The 21,280-nt window shown below is 47.6% G+C and overlaps 2 protein-coding genes across 2 annotated transcripts in view; one reads left to right on the forward strand and one right to left on the reverse strand.

Annotated features, from left to right (window-relative positions):
* CACNA2D4 (calcium voltage-gated channel auxiliary subunit alpha2delta 4) overlaps positions 1-21,280 on the reverse strand; it is a 125,502-nt gene that overhangs the window by 33,597 nt on the left and 70,625 nt on the right. The gene's annotated exons all lie outside the window — the stretch shown is intronic.
* Positions 4,714-11,435, forward strand: LRTM2 (leucine rich repeats and transmembrane domains 2). Its single transcript, XM_072873311.1, has 3 exons — positions 4,714-4,799; positions 8,542-9,132; positions 10,981-11,435. Exons 1-3 carry the CDS (start codon positions 4,733-4,735, stop codon positions 11,433-11,435), a joined length of 1,113 nt encoding a protein of 370 aa, XP_072729412.1. The 5' UTR covers positions 4,714-4,732.

Here is a 21,280-nt window from a genome sequence, read left to right on the forward strand (position 1 = left end):
CCCTCTGCATACCAAAGCTTCTCCCCTAAGGGCTGATGAAGGAACAAACATAGACCAACATGCTTTAATCACTGGACTCTGAGGTACCACTGTCCCCCTACATTATGGGTGATGGTAATAAACAGGAATCCTAAAAGCAACAAGGAAAGGGGAGGAAAAAAAGATAATCTCCTTAAAGTGTCTCCATGCCCTTCCTCACCCTGCTGCTTTTCTGATAAAGGCTAAAGCAATTCAGCACTGGAAAGGGGAAAGGGACTTTGCTATCACTTGTCAAGGAGAGTGTGGGGGAGAGATGAATGTCTGTGTGTACTTCCTGATAATTTATCGCTGGCATCTGTTGCAGCCTCTGTTACCTACCCTTTTGTAATATAGGTCACCCACATGCCCTGCCAATGCTCGTAAGCCAGGCTGCTAACGGAGTCTGATCCCTGAGCCATGATCCAAGGGTTAGTGCAAAGGACTAGAAGAGATAATCAGAGACAGAGGTTGCTGGGCTCTGTTTCTGACTGCGACTCATCCTAGTGACACAGTCACCTGTCTCTCTAGCTTCAGTGTCCCCGTCTGGAAAATGGGATAACTTTATCCACCTACCTAGAGCAGAGGCACTACTGGCTACGACCTCAGCCTTACTTCTGGGGGTCATTAAGTACAAAATAACAACAACAACACCTACAACCATGGTAAGAGCCATTTGTAGAGCAGATGGGAAGCTTTGGATAGAAGGTATCACAGAATTGGGAAGTGTTACTAAAACAGTATGTGGATGCAGTAAACTGAAACCCTCCTCACCCTCACAGTATGCTCCTTGTGACCCGACTTATGAAAGCTAAGGCTTTAGAGTGATACTGCAAACATTACTGGTGTCTGGGCAGGGAGAAGGGAAGCACAAGACAGTGATAGTGCCTGCTGTAACTTTTATGCCCTGGCAAGTGCTGCAGAGTCATTACGATCTCCTCAGCATCCCCCCCAGCAGTAAAGTTCCCTGTTCAAGCTAATCAGGGGAATCCTCATTAGAGAGTCCTCTAGAGTCTGACAGCAGGCCAAATGTCCAAGTGGCACTTCAGCTCAGTGTATTTTTGGCCACTGGAGCCCATGGGCCAGAAATGTATGATTTCATTCTGTTGCTTTGAGCTGAAACTAAAAAAGTTGTCTTACTGTCCTATATCAAACGGCAAGAAGAAAAGGCCATCACCAGCCCCACAGGCTCCTCCGTTCATTTCTCCAGAATCTGGAAAAGAAAATCAACTCCAAGCATGTGGAAGAAAGCTCTGGACACCGTGTCCCATGGATCACAGGGCATTTGGTTGACATGTTGCTCCAAGGAGAAGGAATCATCTAGTAAGCCTGACTAACGCCTGGTTTGTGGAGTCTTTGGGTGATTTCAGAGCATTCAGAGCTCCAGCAATGCTGATCAGCCTTGAGCACCCAAGCCCAAGCAATGCCACGCTAGTTCAGAATGGATGGCACAGTGCCTCTGCTCTTGGGCTGGGGGTGTATGGGGGGCACTCCTAGGTCTGGCAGAGTCCTCGCTGCTGGAAAAGTCCCTGGCTGTCAGGCTGAAAGCAGCCAGACAGCTTTGGTGGTGTTCTGGAGAGCCGTGAGGTGTGGGCCAGTGCCGGTTGCCCCAGGACTACGGGGTTCCCAGTGCTGTGTTGGCAGTGAGCGCAGCTGGCCTGGTGCTCTGGAGAGCAGAAGGCATGTCTTGGGCCACAGTAAAACAGCTAATTAAGTTAGAATTCAAGACAAATCAGAGAAAACCTTTATAAAAGAAACTCTCAAAAATCTTCTCTGTGTTCTTGCTCTCTCCTGGATGCAGAGTATTAATCACTAAGGGTCTAACGTGCTTATGGGCAATAGATGCATGGGAGAAACTGGGTTTTTCTGGATCCTTGCAATTAAAATTTCTCCATAAACATACTACTTCAAGGTATAAATGCAGAAGCTCATTGGCCCTTTCACTTCAGCAGTCAGGAACGTCTACCTACTCCACATCTACTGCTCTGCCACCTGAGCATATGTTATGCTTGGAGAAGCAGGCAGTTTTGTGCAAGACATGGATGTTGGTAAATATGGGTCACAGAATAGTCCCCAGTACATGTGCAAGCCCAACTCTGTGCACACATTTGTAAATGTAAGCCAGACTGGTGACTCTATCTGCATATGTACATGAAGATAGCTGCTTTTAAGTCTTAGAAACATGTGTATGAGCGCACAAAGGGTGGCTGCTATCTATGGGGCAGGGAGTGCTGTGTTTATGTGACATGCTTTTAAAATAATCTTGGGTTTATCAAGGCACCTCCATCTTTGTGCGTGTTGCAGCGCAGGAGACAGCATTAAAGCCTGAACAGGTGTTAATCACTATGCACTGTAATAAATTCTAAACATAGGGAAAGGGCTTATTTATACACGGCTGCTCCTCCCACCCTGCACTCTGTGCTTGAGCCTTGGCGCTGCTTGAGAGGAAGAGGCGCCCGTGAGGTACCAGAAACCAGTGCAAGAGCTGGACTTGCCCTGCCAGAGCAGAAGGAGCTAGGGGTACAAACCCTGACCCTGTCACCGTCCTCACGCCCGGGTATGCCGGTCCTGCTCCAGCCCCCCACTGTCGCCTGGGGATGGTGTGGCTGAATTGCACAGAGCAGCAAGAAGGGTGGGGGGGGTACACCAGCCCATGGCCTGAGTGGGGGCCTGGGCTGAGGGGAGACCGCAGGGGGAAACCGTGTCACGAAGCACCCAAGGAAGCTGGTGTTTTTTTTTTTTTTTAAAAGCTTAGCCCCCCGATTGGAGCCGAGCCAGCTGATACAGATGGGGTGTTACAAAACAGAGCCAAAAGGCAAGAGCGCAAGGAACAGAGCTATCTATAACCCTGACAAAGTTAGATGGAGTGAAGGTGGGGAAGAGAGAAAGACAGAGCGTGGCAGGCAGCCCCTGATGCTGAGAGCAAGGACGTGATCGTTCGGCAATGGGATTTGGAGCTGATTGACTCCCGCTATCCAGCAGGCAGATAAGGCTCTGTGGCTGTCAGCTTAACTCTGCCATTTATTCCTGTGCTGTAGGGAGTTAAATAGAGCACAGGGAAAGCCTGCTGCTGGGGAGTGAAAGTCAAGGAGGGAGAGGGAAGGAAGAGACTGTAATTGGGCAGTGCCCGGGGAGTCGGGTGGAAGTGGCTGCGGGCAGAGCCCCTCCAGGTAAGTGCTTGCGGCTTTTCATTCTCCTTGTTGATACCGACAGCCGGGGACGGGAGACTTCAGGGGTGACATTTAGGATGGAGACACTGATATGGGGGAGGCTGAAAGTCTCCTTCTCAGCCAGGGTGAGTGCAAGCACCGAATGGGGACAGCTATTTGTTGCGGCTTCCCCTTCAGCGGGGACTGCAGGGAAGGGGCTCCAGCTCGGTTCGGGGAGTGGGGGGGCTGCAGTGGGTGAAGGTTGGATTGGTTTTGGTGCCGTGAGAGTTATTAATCTATTTGGTGCATTGGCATTTGGGTAAATGATCTAAATAGCCTTGCAAAATGTACTAGTCCAGGCATTGAACCTGCTTGTCTTTCTCACCGAGATGCTAATTTAAATATTTCCTGGTGGTTTGCACTCCTGTATAAAATCAATCACTCATGGGAGCCTGGGGGAGGGGGAGCAGCTGGCACGTGTGTGGGGAGAGCGTCCCAGTGGGAGTGCAGCGCCCAGCTAAAATAAGGGCTGTGGATGTTGTCAGAGCCCCTCAGAGAGGAGGGAGGATTATTTATTTCTGTACCCTGGTAGAAATGTGCCCATCTAACTGCTGCTGTGACTGTGGGCAGCACGTCAGAGAGCGAGCAGGGGGACAGGAGGGTCCGTGGTGTTTCCTCTTTTCCTGCTTGCCTGTATCCAAAAGGGAAGCGGGAAGGAAGGAGGAACCTGTTGTCAGTCACTTATTGTCAGGGGAGAGTTTATGGTCTTTGGGTTTCTAATTAGATGGAGCATTTTTCCTTCTTCTAATTAACATGTAATTCCTCTCTTTTCAACACTCCCACTCAGTCTCCCCCACCCAGGTCCTCCCTTCTCCTCCGAGGCTTGCTAGCTCTTCAGCTCCTGCAATTGCTGCAGTGTGAAATCCCCAAGCTGAAACTGTGCTCTGCTCAGCCCTCCTCTAGGCACCACATCCATTTTACCTTAAAACAGAAAGGAAGTGCTGGTGGAGAGGGGGGGAGAAGCGGCTTGGCAGCCGCTGGTGCCCAGACCTTGGAGAGCCTGAGCCGTGCGTCAGGGAGAGGATGCACAGGTGGTACCAGCCTGTGTGGCAGCGAGAGGAATGAGCTGGAGTCTGCTGCCCTGGCAGGGCCACCTCAGCAATTCATCAGGTTAACCTTGAGCATAAGGCTAATGTAGCTACCATAGCAGGCTATTCAAGCACAGGCTTGTCTCTTCGGTACTTAGGTGAATCAGGCCTTATTTCTGCACGGCGAGGTTCAAAGTGAATTAACATTGTACCTTCATCATGCTGCGCCTCCTGAAAACATCCTCCATCTCTCCTCCAAAACAGAGCTGATGCCTCAAACTCAAAACTCTAGTTGGGGAGGGGAAAGGACAACACTGAGCCCAGCCCCACGTCCTGTGCACCGGGAACCAAATCCCACCCACTCTGCTCTGCTCTTCCCCTCCAGGACCTGGCAGGCAGGCTACAACGTCATTCCTCCTCTTTTTGGGGCCGTGTGCCAGGCTGGCTGGTGGATGTGAAGACACGCTGGAGAAGACAACAATGCTGCCTACAACTGCTGGCCACCGGTGGAGGAGCAGGTTCCTCATGAGGTGGCAAGAGGCTTGTCGTAAGTAATGCCTACTCAGGTACTAAGTACGATGATCCTGTTTGTCAAGGGAGTGGAAAGAAAATAGGTCACATCAGGGTTAAGAATAGGGGAGAGGGACAGCTAAGAATGGAGATGTTTGAACTAATTCCTGATTCCTTTAGAGGCCAGGCTAGCTGGGAGGGAGAGCGAGACTCTAAAGCTGAAGATGGGCTTAAAGTGGGACAGCGAGTGATGATTGCTTCTGAATTCCAGTGGGCCTGGCAGGTGAGAAACAGTGAGACAGATACCACCGCACAAAGATCCAGTCCGAACATTTCTCAGATTGGCATCCTGTAAGATACAGACTCCTCTCTGTGGTAGGGGTTTATATATAGGCTGCTGAGCAAGGCTCCCAGCTCTTCATGGCAGAAGTCATGACAAATTTTAGAAGGGAATGCAGGATGCGAATGCAGAATTCTCCTACTGGGCACTGCCACTTGTAGTGAAAATCAAGGAGTAAATAAAGATCTCTTTTAAATTAAATTGTAAAAGTTCAGCCTGTGCATCTTCCCAGTGGACCGGGGCATCTACTACAGTATCCCTGAGTGCAGAGCAGAGACTGCTAGGGCGATGTGGGGCTTCAGGGAATGTACCTGCACTTCAGAGAAGCATCTGGGGACTGCAGCAGAGGAAAGGGAACATTTGGAAAGTGTCTATCACTACTGCATGCCCAGGCAGCTGAGTGGGTCTGTGGTTTCCCTTGCTCCTGTCCTCCTGATTAAATGTGGGGGTACCACTGTAAGAAGCTGGGGGAATGATTTCCTTCTCCAGAAAACAGGCATCTTTGTAACCCATCCTCACAGACTAGACAGCTGTATAAATTATTTACAATGAGTGCTACTGAGTCTTGGCTTAATCTGATATTCCTGGATCAGCTTTCTGCCACCTACTAGAGTCACCAAACACCCCACAAAGTAACTTCATCTTCCCCTAACACAAAAACACATACTACTTATCCTTCTGTAGGGCTGGAAGACAGCTTCAAGTTCTTTCTATTGCTTCCCTGCTTCTATTCCCCGTAAAGCTGCATCCTAACCAGTGAGATGAATTCCTTGGTCTCAGCTCACATCCTAGTAGATGCATCTCTTGCAGGGACTGAAAATGAAATCAGACCTTCTCCTCTCTATGATTTTAGTAAAATATTTCCAAGAGCACAAAGCAATTTATGGGTAACAAGAAGACATTTTTGGCACATCCTACATGGCTGCAGAAACTTGGCATAAATCCAGTTCCTGAACATAACCACAGCCAGCTGCCTGAGACTGTGTTCCTACCAGCCACTGCCAGCATACATACTGGTGGAACCCCACAGCTGCCCAGTTGGGGTGGGTGGTGGGTAGGTATTTTGAGAGATAAGCCCTGAACAGAATGCCACCTGTATAGCATTACACACGGTCTGCTCTTGCCTTTCTTGCTGTACAAAGCAGTTAAGTGTTATCTCATCATCACAGCTGTCAATCTATTATTAATACTGTACTTTTGTTAAGCTTTCAGGAAAAGACAGGGTCACTTGAGTGACTCACGGCTTTCTCCCTTCCCCACTCTAGCTCCCATTCTTTTAATTCTCTCCCTACAACAAGAGTGCGATAAATTCTGAATGGAATTAAGTATCAGCCAGCCAGATGGTACCTGCACTGCACCAGTCCACAGGCTATGATCTGCTTTCATGGCAATCTCTGCTGTTGACCCCAACCGTTGCATGCCAAGAAAGCACAGACGTACTCAGGGTAAAGATCTCTCTTGTATTTCACCATAAGAATCCATAATTATCATTAAAAGAGCATACAGATTGGCACAACCTGGGCTGATGTGCACCTGAGATCTCAACTGTATGACAGAAAAAAAATCTTGAAGGAATTGTGAAAGATGGATGAAATAAAAAAGAGCAGAGACACTCTCTGAACACTTATCCGTTGGTCCTTAATAAAGTCATATAGCTTAGCATCCAAGCTGTGGAGTTTCCTTAGGCTACCAGTCCAAAAATCTGCCAATTCTCGCAAGGATTGCTGGGAACACAAAAAGACCTGACACAGGATGACAGGATTTGAGTATGAAGGCAGCACCACTGACAGAAACCAAGTCGATATGAAAAAATGGGCTATGGGGCAGACTAAACCCTAGAGAGAGTGCTGTGAGGGAAGAGAGGAAGAGCATGGCTGACTGCAGAGCTGTTCCAGGCAGAGCTTCTCCATAGCATGGGTCTGCACTGGCTCCCTCTCCTATGACAGTCCTTTCAGAGTTCCCTTGGGGTTAAGAAACAAAACACCTGCTTGTTGCTTCTTCAGAAAAAAACAGGACAGAAGAATCTGGTTTCCAGTCCAGGAAAGAATGGCAACACAATAAAGGCATCCACTTTAGCTACCATTCATCCCTAAAAAGACTCTACCAACTCCAAGTGACTGCCTTCTCTGAAGAAAAGTGAGAAATGGAGAGGACAGGGCATGATGTAGAGACAAACCTGCTTCAGTTTTAGTCAAATGCTCAAACTTGTCACCTTACACAACAGCGAGGGAGCTGAATTTGCTTCCCACATTGAAGAAATTATTCTCAATTCTACAAAAGGAATTAAGATGAAGGATACAAATGTTTTACATAGTCTGCTTAAACATAACTCCCACTCCTTTAATGACAGGAGGCACAAAGCTTGCTTTCCTGTTGCTGATGCTTCTTTGTCACAGAACTGAGAGTTTTAAAAGCCACTGGCTCCCAGGGAGAGTTGGTAACTACTGCCCTGACACCGCTCACAGGATCTGGATCCATGTCTGGAATGGTGATCCACGACATCTCTAAAAATGCTGGTTTGTGGATTGCCCAACCTTATCTTTGAGACACTGCAGGAGAAAGAGGATGTGTGCTAACCCTTTTCCTAACACCCCTTTCTTCAACTACCAACCTGCAAGTTTTTTTCCTCATCTCCATTGCTACGGGCAATTTTGGTCAGAGGAGATGCTTCTGGGGCTATTGCTGTGGGATTCAGAAACTATTTTGAGAGCAATGGCAGGTACCAGGTGTCCAGTGGTTTAGGGTCTCCTTGCTGCTTTTTAATAGCTTTCTTGGTCCTCCTTTTGTAATGTAATCTAATTCACAAAAAAGTCTCTTGCCACAAGGCCTACACAACACACTGTGGATATGAAAAGCAAATGATACCCTGATTCAGAGGCTAGCTTAGACCTGAGTCTGATCTGTCACAAAGATTAGGATTCAAACTTCAGGAGCACAACTGAGATGTAGGTTGTTTTGTTTTCATTTTTCTTAAAAGCTTTTCATTAACATGCCTATTTCTGAAAAAACAGAGCTTCTTAAATATATACCAGTCCCTTCTCTCTCAACCCTGACTGTTTAGAAAGAGCTGTCCTTTATCAGAGGTGACATGTCCCACCGCTCTCTGCTCCATTCTCCTCTGACAGGTTCCAGTGCTCTAGTATCTGGCAGCAAAGTCCTCTGGGATGCACTGTTCTTACTTCCTTGTGAATCTGGAAGGATATTTACTTGCTCGCTCATGAAAAAAAGGCTAAGAGGAAAGTCATGCTGCCGGGGAGCAGGCCAGCAATAGAGGGATATATCTGTGAGGAAGCTCATTATGCTGCAGGGCATTGCGGCGAAGAGTCCCGCTGTGAGGGTCATATCGTAGCCGTAGCTGTGCTCAAGGCGGCGATGGGTGAGGATGGGAAAGCACTGCTCTAACACATGTACTCTCTCTCCCCTGCTTTTCACCTACCAGTGCTTGGCTGTTGGCTGTCGCTATGTGCTGCCGAGTCCTTCTTTGCTTGCCCTTCCTCCTGCAAGTGTAACAGTGGCAACCTGGAAGTGGACTGCAGCGGCTTGGGCCTCTCTTCCATCCCCTCAGACATCCCCACAAACACCAGGACCTTCCTTTTTCTCAACAACAAACTCAGCATCCTGCCGGGAGCAGTGTTTTCCAACCTCTCTGCCCTACAGAGGCTGGATCTATCCAACAACTTCTTGGACCAGCTCCCTCAGAACATCTTCAGTGACCTGGGGAACCTCACGGAGCTCCAGCTGAGGAACAACAGCATCCGGGCCTTGGACAAGGACCTGCTACAACACACGGCCCTGCTGCGCCAGCTGGATCTCTCCATCAACGGCCTGGCCCAGATACCCTCGGGCATCTTTGACGACCTGCCTGCTCTCCGCTCCCTCTCTCTCAGGTCCAATCGCCTGCAGAGCCTGGACAGGGTGACCTTCGAACCGCTAACCAGCCTGCAGCAGCTCCAAGTTGGGGATAACCCCTGGGAGTGCGACTGCAACCTCCGAGACTTCAAGCACTGGATGGAGTGGTTCTCCTACCGAGGTAGGTGCTCGCGCAGCGGGAACCAGGCACGGAAGCACTGGTTTTCCAGGGAAAGGCAGGCAAAGACAGGCAGGGAAGAAGCATGGGCAGATACATCTGGCAGGTCAGGCTGACCCAAATGCCAGATCTTAGCCAAGGAGCATGAGGACCGTGCTACAATGCTAAGAGACTGTTTAGTGCCACTGCACCTTCATATAGCAACACTGCCAGGCTGAGAAGTCTTCTGCAGCCCCGGATCTCCTATTTCCTTATTTTGTTTCTAATCTGCAAGATCACTTCTTTTTTTTTTGAGAGGAAAGAACTTTCCTCAAATAAGATCAAAATTTTAGGATTATGAGTTCCCCTAGCCCTTTCTGCCTAAAGAGAATAAATGCTTTTCATGCTTGAAAATAACCATCCTGTTCTCTTCCTTAAGCCAGGAGAAGTAAAAGCCAGATTTGGCTGTAAAGCATCAGGTTTGCTTTCAACAAAAGAACCATAGGAAACAGTGCCAGTTAGGAAAATACTGCAACTAATATTGGCAAACCCAAACTAAAGCTCAAATTAACAAGCCAGGCCCCAAATCAGACTGGCTATAAAATCATCATTTCAAAACAAGCAGTTTTTTACAAGTTTGTATTTCCAGCTTTTCCTTGAAATACGGAAGGCTGGAAAGGTATGTATAGTTTAGCATGAATGCCGACGGGATGACATGCTTTCAGGAGCTGCAACTCAAAGAAAGATGGCACATTTTACAGGAATGACGATTGAAGGCCTGACCTTCTGTCGCTGGAGCCAATGAGTACGAAAGGGTCTCAAATCATGCGGATAGCAACAGTCAGCTGTCACATCCCTGCTGATCACAGCCATGCTGCAAAGAGATTATCTACGCCTATGGCTAGACTGCAGTCTGAAATATGCATTTGTGTGAGCGGAATCAAACAAGCATACGAATGCCACTTTCCTCTTTTTTTTTTTTTTTTTTTGTTTTCTTTCTTGACTCTCATATCACAGAGTCGATGGAAAGCACACAGAGTTAATTTTGCATTTTTTCCCCCTTCCAAAGAAATTGCCCAAACTCGCTCAAGCATTTGTTTCAACATCTGTCACTATTTTCACAGAGGGGGGATGGATTAGTTGTTAGAAGATGGGGCTGTGTGTCTGTTGTTATTTTGAGAAGATACAGCCTGGTCCTATCTTTTTGCTTTAATTTATCCTTTTCTAAAATGATTCTACTGACACTTACATAACTCACTAAACAGCATGAGGCTGACTTAATAGATGGTTTCAGAGGGCTTTCATGTCTTGGCCTGAAAGATATCTATGTAGATATCAGGCACCATGAGCTCTGCTGTCAAATCCAACCTAGGCAGAAGCATCCCAGCCAGCTGCCATGGTTGAAGCTGTTCCAGCTGTGGAGGGCTAAGGCATGCAAAATGTCTCCAAGTTAGGCAAAACAATAATTTTAAAGGATATCACATGTGCTTCTGCCTGGTGCATGGAGGCGCACTGCGGATCTGGCAGGACATGGGGGTCTGCAGCACCTCCTGACTTCAGTGTCACTCTTGAACTGTAGAAACATCCTGCACTAGATCATGGCTGCCTTTTGGGGATGGGAGAAGCTCTCTGAATACTCTCTCTACTCAGCAATGCATTCGCGCATGAGGGACTGGATTTTATAGCCCCACTGCTATAATAAAGCAGTTCCCCACTTGATAACCATAATGCTGCTATGCCTGACTTGTGTAGGGCAAATCCTTAGCAGGTGTGAACAGAGTCATAGGAACTCACTCCACCTGAGGATCTAGCTCTGCTGTCACTGTATCGGGATGAAGCCATGGTTCACTCCTATTATCTCTGTTGGGACAGGTGGGAAAATCGACCAGCTGGCATGTACCCTGCCCAAGGAGCTGAAAGGGAAGGATATGCGAATGGTGCCCATGGAGATGTTTAACTACTGCTCCCAGCTGGATGATGAGAACAGCTCTACAGTGCTGGACAATACTGGCCCACCCTGCACTAAAGGAAGCCCCACTCCTTCCAAATCTAAATCAGGCCCAGAAACAGAAGTGGAGCCCAGTGTGGGATGCCCTCAAAAACAGCGATACAGGCCTGTGAGCGTGCGCCGGGCTATTGGCACTGTGATCATCGCAGGGGTGGTTTGTGGCATTGTTTGCATCATGATGGTGGTGGCAGCTGCTTATGGTTGCATCTATGCCTCCCTTATGGCCAAGTACCACCGGGAGCTGAAGAAGAGGCAGCCACTCATGGGTGACACAGAAGGTGAACATGAAGAGCAAAAACAAATCTCTTCTGTGGCATGAAACTCTTCTAGGAAGGAAGGGACAGCAATGATCAAAGGTACCTGAGAGCAGTCAAGCATGGGGTCCTCCCAAAATACATCTTCCCAGACAGACAGACAGACAGACTGTGCTATAGCTCCACTCACCCAAGTAGTGCAACATGCTTCTGGGGGGTCAGGGCACCTGGCTCAATTTCTGTTCCTCTGCCCCAGGCCCATTTTTGTGCCCTTTCACCCTTGGGCCCTCCCAGACAAATAAAGTAGAGTCAGACCTCGAGTGCTTGCTGTGCCTCATGCCCTTGCACAGAGCTTCCCTTGCATGCCTGCTGTGGAGGCAGCTGGCACCTTCTGGGAACCTGTGTCATCCTCTCAGCTTCAGTCCTGAGTTGTCCTGTATCCTGTCAAGAGCTCTCTGCAAACAGAGAGAGCAGCTCTGTGAAAGCTTGTGTGAGGAGCAGGACACCAGAAGTGTTCATGCCTCACTGTTAGGGTCACTGCTGTTGCGTGACAGTAAGTTGCTGCCTCCCCTACAAGTCAGTGCTGCCGAGAGCACATCAGAAGGGAGGGAAGGTCCCTAGGGGATGACAACAGTCAGGGGGAGATCTCCCTTCTTACTTTTAAGGTGAAAAGATACCTGTATCACTCTAACACGCTGCCAGGGAGCACAGCATCCCTTTTTTTGCTCCTGGCCGAGTCCAAATCTGCGAGCTGACACACACATGTCATTTGTTATAGGTGCAGAGATACAGAGCCATCCTCCTGTACACGCACACGCTTACTGACTCCCTCTGATCCCAACACACACACAGTCAGCCCCAACTCCAGACACCCAGGCACCCCATCTGTGCATGCAGAGCCACATGTGCCCATGCTCATCTGCCCTCTGCATGCAGCCATGAATACATTCAGCCACTTTACCTTACTCTTATCATAACAGTGCATAGCACCTTCTGCTTCAGACAAAATACATGCACCTTGCCACTGAGCTAACAAAAACTTCTCAGCCATAGTGCAGAGCCAGTGGAAATGGGCAGGAGAGGATGGAGAGAGGCAAAGTTATTAAGGTTATAGCATAAGCCTGTGGAAATGAGTACACAGCATGAAAAAAATAAGGTGTGTTCTTGTTATCTATTTTATGTTTTCTATGATAAATAGAGAGGGTAAGGATATGAAGCCTCCATTCGGAAATGTTTGATTGGCAGAGCAGAAGTGGGTCATCAGGAAAGACTAGAGGAGGAGGTGGCTTACCAGCCTTGGTAGTTTAAGCCATGCTGAGGAGTAGTGTGAGCCTAGGGGAAGGTGGTGGGAGCGGAAGACACACAACCCAAGAGCTGGCATGGCTGGCAGAGGGGCAAGCACGGTGTATGGAGTAGGGTTATGCAGCTGGAGCAACTGAAGAGAGGCGGCACAATTCCAGAGGGTCTTGAGGTGAAGGCTGAAACCTGAACCACAGCGTGGCACAGGTGGAAGAGCCCAGGAAGGGGCCAACACAGTACACAGCACAGCCCTCACCATCACTGCTGTGTCCACTGCCATCCACAGCTGCATGAGTATGCCCACACACACAACGGCGCACACTGCCACAGTCACGTAGGGTGACTTTCCCCAATCAGATTTTAAAGCCCTCAGACTGCAGTGCCTCCTATTAGTCTTAGCTCTTTCTGACCTGACGGGGGGGGGGGGGGGGGGGAAGTGAGAGGGGAAAAAAAATGAAAGGAACTCAACATAAGGACTCATTTTGTATCACTGGAAGTGGGATAAAATGCTGTCTCCAGGGGAGAGCGCACATTGCCATGGTAACCTGCTCTAACCCGTCACAGTGGGTATTCCTGGGCGAGGAAGATGACACTGGAGGTCGTGCATCCGCAGTGCCTGTGGATGGTGTGATCCCTGCCATCAGGAAACAAGCTGGCAGCGAGCCCAGCTTTGCAGGGTGTTCCGCTAGCAACCTGTGTTCAGAGCCCAGCATGCACTGCAGGTGGACCCTGCCAGGGCACGTCACCTCTTCCCCCTGCTCCAGCCGGATCCCGATGCCTTTGGATGTCTCCCAGCCCTCCTGCTCGCTGCTGCTGGATCCCTGTGGAAGCAATGCACGCTGGCTCCTCACCCCCTTCTGGTCCCAGACAGGTGGTTGTACTGACCCATGTGCACACAATGCCAAGTCTTTAATCAAAGCCTGGAGTGGCAAAATCCCTCCTGGCCTACCCAGGGCCACCAGAGGCAAAGACACAGGATGCTCTGGACTGTTTTAGCATGACTTCCCTTTGACACAGGGATGCATGGGACAGAGGAGGATGTTCTTCAGGAAGCAGAAGACCAGGCTGCCCTGGAAGAAGGACTGGGAGAAGCAGTCCACCCATAAGTGTGTGCACACATTGTACCCCCACTCCCAGCACACCGCTTGCGAGGAAGAGGAGGAGGGGGGGCTGGCAAGTTGTGAGGGAGAAGGACTCTTCCCCCATGCACTGTATAGCCACTCCAACCATCCCATCTGCTGCAACCGTAGCCCGCTCTGAAGGGCAGAACTGGTGCACTGCAGACTCTGTATGCGTGTTACTTCTGCTCCACATTCCCAGCAAGCCAGGACTAGACTCTGCCTGCTGGATCCAAACCTCTCCCCAACCTCCCTCTCAGGGGAACTTCTCCCTTTACCATACTGGACTCCGCAATCATACTTGAAATGGGACTTGAGTCAGAGCGGTATATTTATAGATCTATATTTTACTTGCATCAAATAATGGTGAAATATTGCACAAAACAAATGGGATCTATATATATGTGTGCGTGTATGTGCGTGTGTGTGTGTGAGTGAGCAAGAGAGTGAGGTTGTTTTTAAGGGGATAGACTAGAGGTAAAATGAATGGGAGGGAGGCAGGGGACAATGCAGAGGTGGGAGGGGTGAAATCCTCCTTTCCCTGCACCTTCCCTGTGTCCTCCTCCTGCCCTGACCAATTTTTCTTTGTTGCTACTAATATTTTCTATATCTTGTGTTGTGGGGCTGATGATGACCTTGCCCATCCCTTCCTTTTTGTTTTCATTTATAAGGCAGAAAGTCTAGATTCATCTCAACCCTAGACAAGGGACGGCTATCTTTAGAAACCCACCCAGGAAAGGAGAAGACAGGAAAGGGGAGAAAAGAGAGTTGCTGAGAAACATGAAGGCTGGCTGCTATGGGGAGTCCCACTGGAAAGCAAATACTGCGCTTGGAAGGACAAGGACCTGTCCTCTTTCATGCAGAGCAGAGTAACAGGGTTGACTGGGAAATGCCCTCTTTATACCACTGTTTGCAAACAGGCTCTTACTCTGTTCCCTAGCACACCTGGAAAACAGGCTGCCCTAGTGTGACTGAGCTGCTGCACTGTCCGCAGGCACTCTAGGGAACATGGTACCCAGCGTGGTCAGAAACGAAGCTCTCCTGTGGGATGCTGGATACAAAACGAGACCCAGTGCTCCTCGTGTGCACAGGCAATGGGTTCCTCTGGTGTGTGGGGACAGGGGCTCCCATTCTCCCTGCAGGCATGGCTAGGCATGGGGGGAATCCCCCCGAATGCACCCTTTGCTGCAGGCAGGTGTACCAATGCCACATGCAGGTGCCTGCCCTCAGGAAATGGTCTTCTGGGGCAGGCAGGTCCAACACATACCAGGGTGATTTAGGGGCTGGCACGGCCACCAGAAACACCCCTTCTGCTCCCCCTGCTCCCCTTCCCCACACACCCACCTGTGGTACAGGCAGGCACATTTCTTGCAGGGAACAGATGGCACTTGTAATTTCTTTTTCTTTTCGTTACTGTTTGAGGGAGAGCAACAAGATTTTCTAAAATGATTGAATGGAGGTTTCTTTGGCATGAGACAGAAAATTTTTAAAGGTATATTATATTTCTGGCTTGTTGTTACAGAAGAATAATAAAGAATGTATTTTCCTATGCTCCTTCTTGTTTAAATGAGATCTCTGACAGTAACCTTCCCTCTCTCCCCTACCCCCTGCAAAAGCAAACACTGCAGGGATACAGCCAGCCAAATGAAAAAGCCCCTGAATTCCCATATATGTGTATGCTTGTCTGTACATAGTGTTTGAACTTGGAATGAACATGCACGTATATACACACACACACACTGTATCAGTGTAAGTCCTAGGCAAGCATGTACCTGTAGTTGGGGTGAGGCTGTAGGACTAAATACACAGTCAGTCAAGGTGAGACCCTAGATCTAGAAACACACACACACAGTGCTCCAGGGACACAGCCAGACAAGGGCGATTGTGTAACAAGGATAAGATACTGTGGCAATCAGCTCATTACATAAAAGTAGAAAGGGCCAAATTAATCCCTAGTGTAAGAACGCAGAAGCCAACGGAGTTATATTCAGGTCAAATTTGATTCCAAAAGCTAGCTTTTTTTTTTTTTTAAATTAGAGCATAATGTTCAATAAAACTTACCGTAACAAATAGTGAGCTATGGGTTCCTACATCTCCAGATTCCTGACCCTCCTGAGCAAGGTTATTTTGAAATGAATGGAAATTGCTATCTAATCCTATCGCACCCCCAAGTACACAAGCTGTCACCCCTAGAGCTGAAAGAGTCTCTCCACCAGCTGTTCTCTGGCTAGGTCTATCACACACAGCTAAGAATTTTAGATTCCCCACCTCTCTACTTTCAGTGCTAAGCATACACAATTCATCACATACTCTTCCTGTGAGAAAAATCTCATCCTGATGCATGTGGAACCACAAAAGATGTTAAACCCCGCCACAAGCAAACCCTTGTGCCACTGTAGTCACACTGTGATACTCGGCCACCCTGTTATACTCAGTCTGATCTTCAGAGAGGAACTGGGAGCAGAACCCAGATACTCTTAATCCGATAACAGCTGAGGCATCTGATCTACTGAAAAAGTATGTGCCACAAGAGAATCACCACTATTGTTTAACAGTATGGTGTCTATGACACATAGTTTAATCTAATTTTGCCATGTAGGTAGAGCACACACAGATACTACTAAGCAGTTCATATAATACCAGAAATGTAGAGCAGAAAAAAAGAAAAGCCAACACACTCATCCAATGACTCTAGTTTTTTTCAGTTCATGAATTATCTGGGAGTAGGCTGTGATTTTCTGCAATTTGATTATCTTTCATTTGGCAAATGTATTTGCCCTGCATACATATCTACTCATACACACATATAACACCATATATATAAACATGTAATTATGTATATATAATACATGTAAAATATATAAAATAGAATTCCTCCTCAGTATCTTGTTCATCAGCAGCTTGCTGTGCTGGCTGGAACAGCGTTTGCTAGCACTGATTGGAAGCACGGGTCAGAGGGTCAGTTTCTATCCTCTGATTAGATAAGTGCAAGTCCTAGCATGGGATTTCTGAGGACCAAAAAGCCTTCCCTCCGAGAATACTGTGCAATACGACAAAAAAATAAGCATTCCCTGATGAGTACGGTTACAGAATGGAGTGCAAGTAAATAAAGATTTCCTGTGTCATTTTGGGGAGCTCTCCACATCAGTACCAGCCCTGGGGACAAGGCAGCATCCTCACAGCTTTTCTCCCTTTAGAGGGTGGGGGAAAAGCAACCAAGAGGGGCTAGACCTCTCCTTCCCACAGTGGCACTGTGCTGCAGCCAGGCAGAGGCCATGTGCAGGACACCTGGAGCCAAGGAGAAAGCAAAGTGTGATGCTAAGAATAACTCTGCCTTGTGTAGAGCTTCTGGGCGAGGACAACGCTCTTTGCTCGGGGCTCCAAGTTGAGATTTGGCCTTTCACATTTGCTTTTTCAGTGTCCTAACTTGGGAATAAACTTGTTTGTTAGAACAGCTGCAGAAAATCAACTTGTAAAGGGCACCAAACGAGCGACAAATGCAGGTATTTCATTTGAGGAAATATGCACAGATGATACACTGAGATATTCAACCAGCTCTGCATAAAGCTCAAGGGAAATATCCAGAGTAACAACAATGCTTTGCATTTCTGTAGTGCTTGCCTTTGGCAGCTCTCTGGGAGCTTGCAAACATTAATGAATTCACAGAGGCAGAGATTCAGAGAGTATGAAGGCCAGAAGGGACTTTAGATCATCCAGTCTGACCTTCTGCCTATCGCACGCTACTTGGAAAGCATGCAGAAAAGAACCACAAACATTATTTGAGGGTGGCAGAAAATGCCTTGCTGTGAAAGGCTTAAAGAGCTCAATCTGTTTAGCTTATGAAACAGAAAATAAAGAAGTTATCCTGTAGAAAGTCCGACAGTGAGTGTTTACATGCAGCTAAGGCAAATCTTCCAGAAAGGCATCTACCTTTGATTTAAAAAACATTCAAGAGATGAAAACCCCCCTTTTCCCTTGCTACCTTACTACAAAAACTATTCATGCTCACTGTTAGCATTCATGCTTAATATCTCATTTGAATCTGTTTGGTTTCCTGTCACAGGTTTTTGTTATGCTTCTCTCCCTTAGATTAAAAAAACGAATGTTCAGTAACCAGCATCTCTCCCTGTGAAGATACTTTATACTCTAATCAAATCATCTCTCAGTCTTCTTTTTGGTAAGATAAGCACATTGAGTTCATTAAGTCTTTCGCTGTAAAGCACTTCCTCACCTCTGGAACAACACTGTAGCCTTTTGTTGCACTCTTTCCAATTTTTCCTCCTTTTAGATGTATGCTCATCATCCATCAAAATCTGTGCTCTGTATTGTAGATACTACCTGACTATTGCCATACAATGGTAAAAATCACCTTTCCCTACTCCTCCCCACCAAACAATGTCTCACAGCACACTCGCTAGGCTGTGTGAACACTGTTCCTACTTTAAAGACGGAGGCATATGGAAACGCCAGGGCAAAACCCTAACAAGTCATTTTGAGGGAGCCAGATTATGGGAAACTGGTTCTGATCCCACTCATAACCACCTTGATAGTAGTATACATTCACTGGATTTTAAACAAGAGTCTCCAGATTTATGCAATTCTTGGCAAGAGAACAATCTAGCCCTTTATTTAAACTGATGGTTCCCTTCTAGCAGTCTCCCTTTCTCATCCACTCATAGTCTCATATGGTTATCTTTCACATCTCTCCCACTGGACATAAATGTCTTTGATTCCTCAGTTATTCTTTCTCTCTCCCCCTTATTTTCATCCTCTTGTGACTGATGATCCCCTTTTCAGTGACTGCCTCTGACCAGCTGCTTTTCAGATTCTCCTTTCTCTGATCTCAACTGTCACTTCTCAGCTGCCACAAAACACGCCAGCCCCCTCATCCCCATCTGCTTTTTAAAGGCTTGTTATCATAAGCAGGGACTTCTCTGCTTACTCTTCTTCACTTTGCAAAACCCAAATCAATCAAGAGAAACCACCACACTGTCAAAGTCAGAGAGGGGTTTAGGTCAGCCCTAACTTCTGGCCTTCCAGGTGCTGAGCTGGGGCTTTCAGCTGCACTAACAAGCACATTTTTATTCAGACATGACTAAAATCACGGAGTGTGTGAATTACATGGTAAAAGGCCCAGCCTTGTACCCAAAGGGAGTGCTGCAGTGAACGGGGTGTGCTCTCAGTGACCGCCCTGCAGCTCGCTTGCTTGCTGGTAGTGGTACTGTGGCATGGTGAGACAAGGGACTTCAGCTGTTCCCTGGTGATGGAGAAGGGACTGCAGGCTCATAGAATCTCATCTCTTTCTATTCAAGGCACCACCACCTTCTTACAGACTTTTCAAGCTCCAGCTTAAACCCATTTGTCTTTTTACCTCAGATTCTGGCTAAAGCTGCATTACCCTAACAGCTAGAAACCTCTTCTAGTTTTCCACCCTAAATATTTTCATGGCCTATCTATACTACTGTCTTCGTACAAGCTATGTGCTTTAGTTTAAATGTTTCCTCCAAGATGGATTTATTACAGCAATCCTATCTGCTTCAGCCTTGGTTGCATGTGGTTAAACAAGCTGGGTTCTCCCAGGCTCCTCTCATGAAGTCAGGCTTCTCTTTCCTCTCATCATCTTTCTGTCCTGTCTGTACCCGTCTCAGCCTGTATTCCTTTGGCCAAAACTGTAACGTAAACACAAAACTGTAACAAAAGAGGAGAGGTCTCACAGGGCTTTGGGTAGGAGCACCAATGCATCTCCATCCCCACTGGGAACACCTCTCCAGGTATGTTCTAGGACAACGTTTGCTTTGTCCACAACTGCATCACACTATCACTCGCCAACATCCTACCATCACCTAATACAGAGGTTTGCAGCATTTTTCTCCTGAGCTTTCTCAGGATATCTTTATCACTGAGTCTACCTGGCTGCCTTTTGTCAAGGATCTCAGGACAGAACTTGGCAGACAACAAAGGTTCCCTGAATTTTATGTGGGCATCAGGGGGCTATACAGCCTACACTGAGGATCCTCACTGAGACTTGGCAAAATGGGCCCAACAGTTCCCAAAAGACAAGGGCTGCCTCTAGTCCTGCTTGCTGCACTCTCTGCCAGATCTCACAGAGTTCCCATCTTACAGAAGATTTCTAATATTAGCTCTCAAGCATATGACCTTGTCTGTCGTACTACTGAAATTCATTGCTTCTGGTACTCCTGCCAAGGTCAAATAAGGCTTTCGCTACGATATCCTGGTCCTTCCCTGTACTAGCAATGCCTTCTAGTGTTGAATCATCAGGACACTTCCTCACTACCTATTGCTGTCTGAGTCAGGGTCTCAGGTTAATGTTAGCAAAGACTAATCCCATGGCCAACCATGGGGGAGTGCTACAAGTAACCTTTTGCTAGACTGTGATAGGTGCTGCCATCTTCCCAGACTGACTTCTACCTCCCTGCCCCTTACAACTCCTTTGCCTTTCCTGATCTCCTCCAGTTTAACTAATTGTTTCTTGTGTGGCACTGTATCAAGTGCTTTACTGAAATACAGAGATGAGACCTTTGAAATTTCTTTTGCCTTCCAGGAAAACAATAATCTGAAAGAAAGCTATTGGGTTAGTCTGGTATGATCTAGCATTGATAAACTCATATTGCCTGACTCTCTTTTCCCCTAACTGCTTGGTAGTAATTATACTTTCCTTCAAGATCTCCTCTAAAGTGCTACAAACATTACAGAGGTCACACTTACAGGTCTGAGACTGACAAATTATTTCTCCCCATTCCTTAACCCTAACTGCTGAATTTTCACTTTTCCAGCCTGCATGGAGTCATCACTGCGGGTAGAGTTGAAAAAATATCCTTGCTATAAGCCTGTGTTTCTACATGCCAGCTCTCCTGGGGCCGGAGAGCACCGAGGCCCAGCACTGTGAGTGCACTAAGCAGCTTGAGCTGCTTATCCCAGTAGTCAGCTTGTTTCTTTCCCCAAGGACAATATTGCTGTCCTTATCAATAACTTGGGTGCAGAGTCCTCTTTGGTTTTGGCTCAGACTATAGTCTCCCTGATCTTGACTCCACTCTTACTGCCCAGAAATGGCCTTACTTCTTATTCTCTTTTTTTTCAAATAGCTGAAGAATAGAATCTTTTGCTGTTTGTTTTGATCTCCTTTGCAAGGTCTAACTCAGCTTGATTTGTAAGCAATCCTCACTGTATCCCTACATTTCCTGACCTCTAAGACACAGCTTGCTTTGCTGTCTGTTCTTTTTCCATTCCACATAGGCTCTCTGCAGAGCCAGCTTAAGCAGTTGCCTGTGGCGGCAGACAGACGGAGGGCAACAGAATCAGGCATTGCCATTTACTGACTCCTCCCAGAAATGTGGGCTCCACAGTGTCCCCAAAAGCTGAACTGCTCTCTCCCACACTCCAGACTTTGCACTGCTGCCTGTGAAAGCAGTGCCAAGAGCCAGGAGCAGACCACCCCTCCACACGCCCTGGGCAAGCAGTGTTGTCCACGTCTT

This window comes from Ciconia boyciana, chromosome 1 (genome assembly GCF_034638445.1).
Source record: "Ciconia boyciana chromosome 1, ASM3463844v1, whole genome shotgun sequence".
NCBI classification, from domain to species: Eukaryota; Metazoa; Chordata; class Aves; order Ciconiiformes; family Ciconiidae; genus Ciconia; species Ciconia boyciana.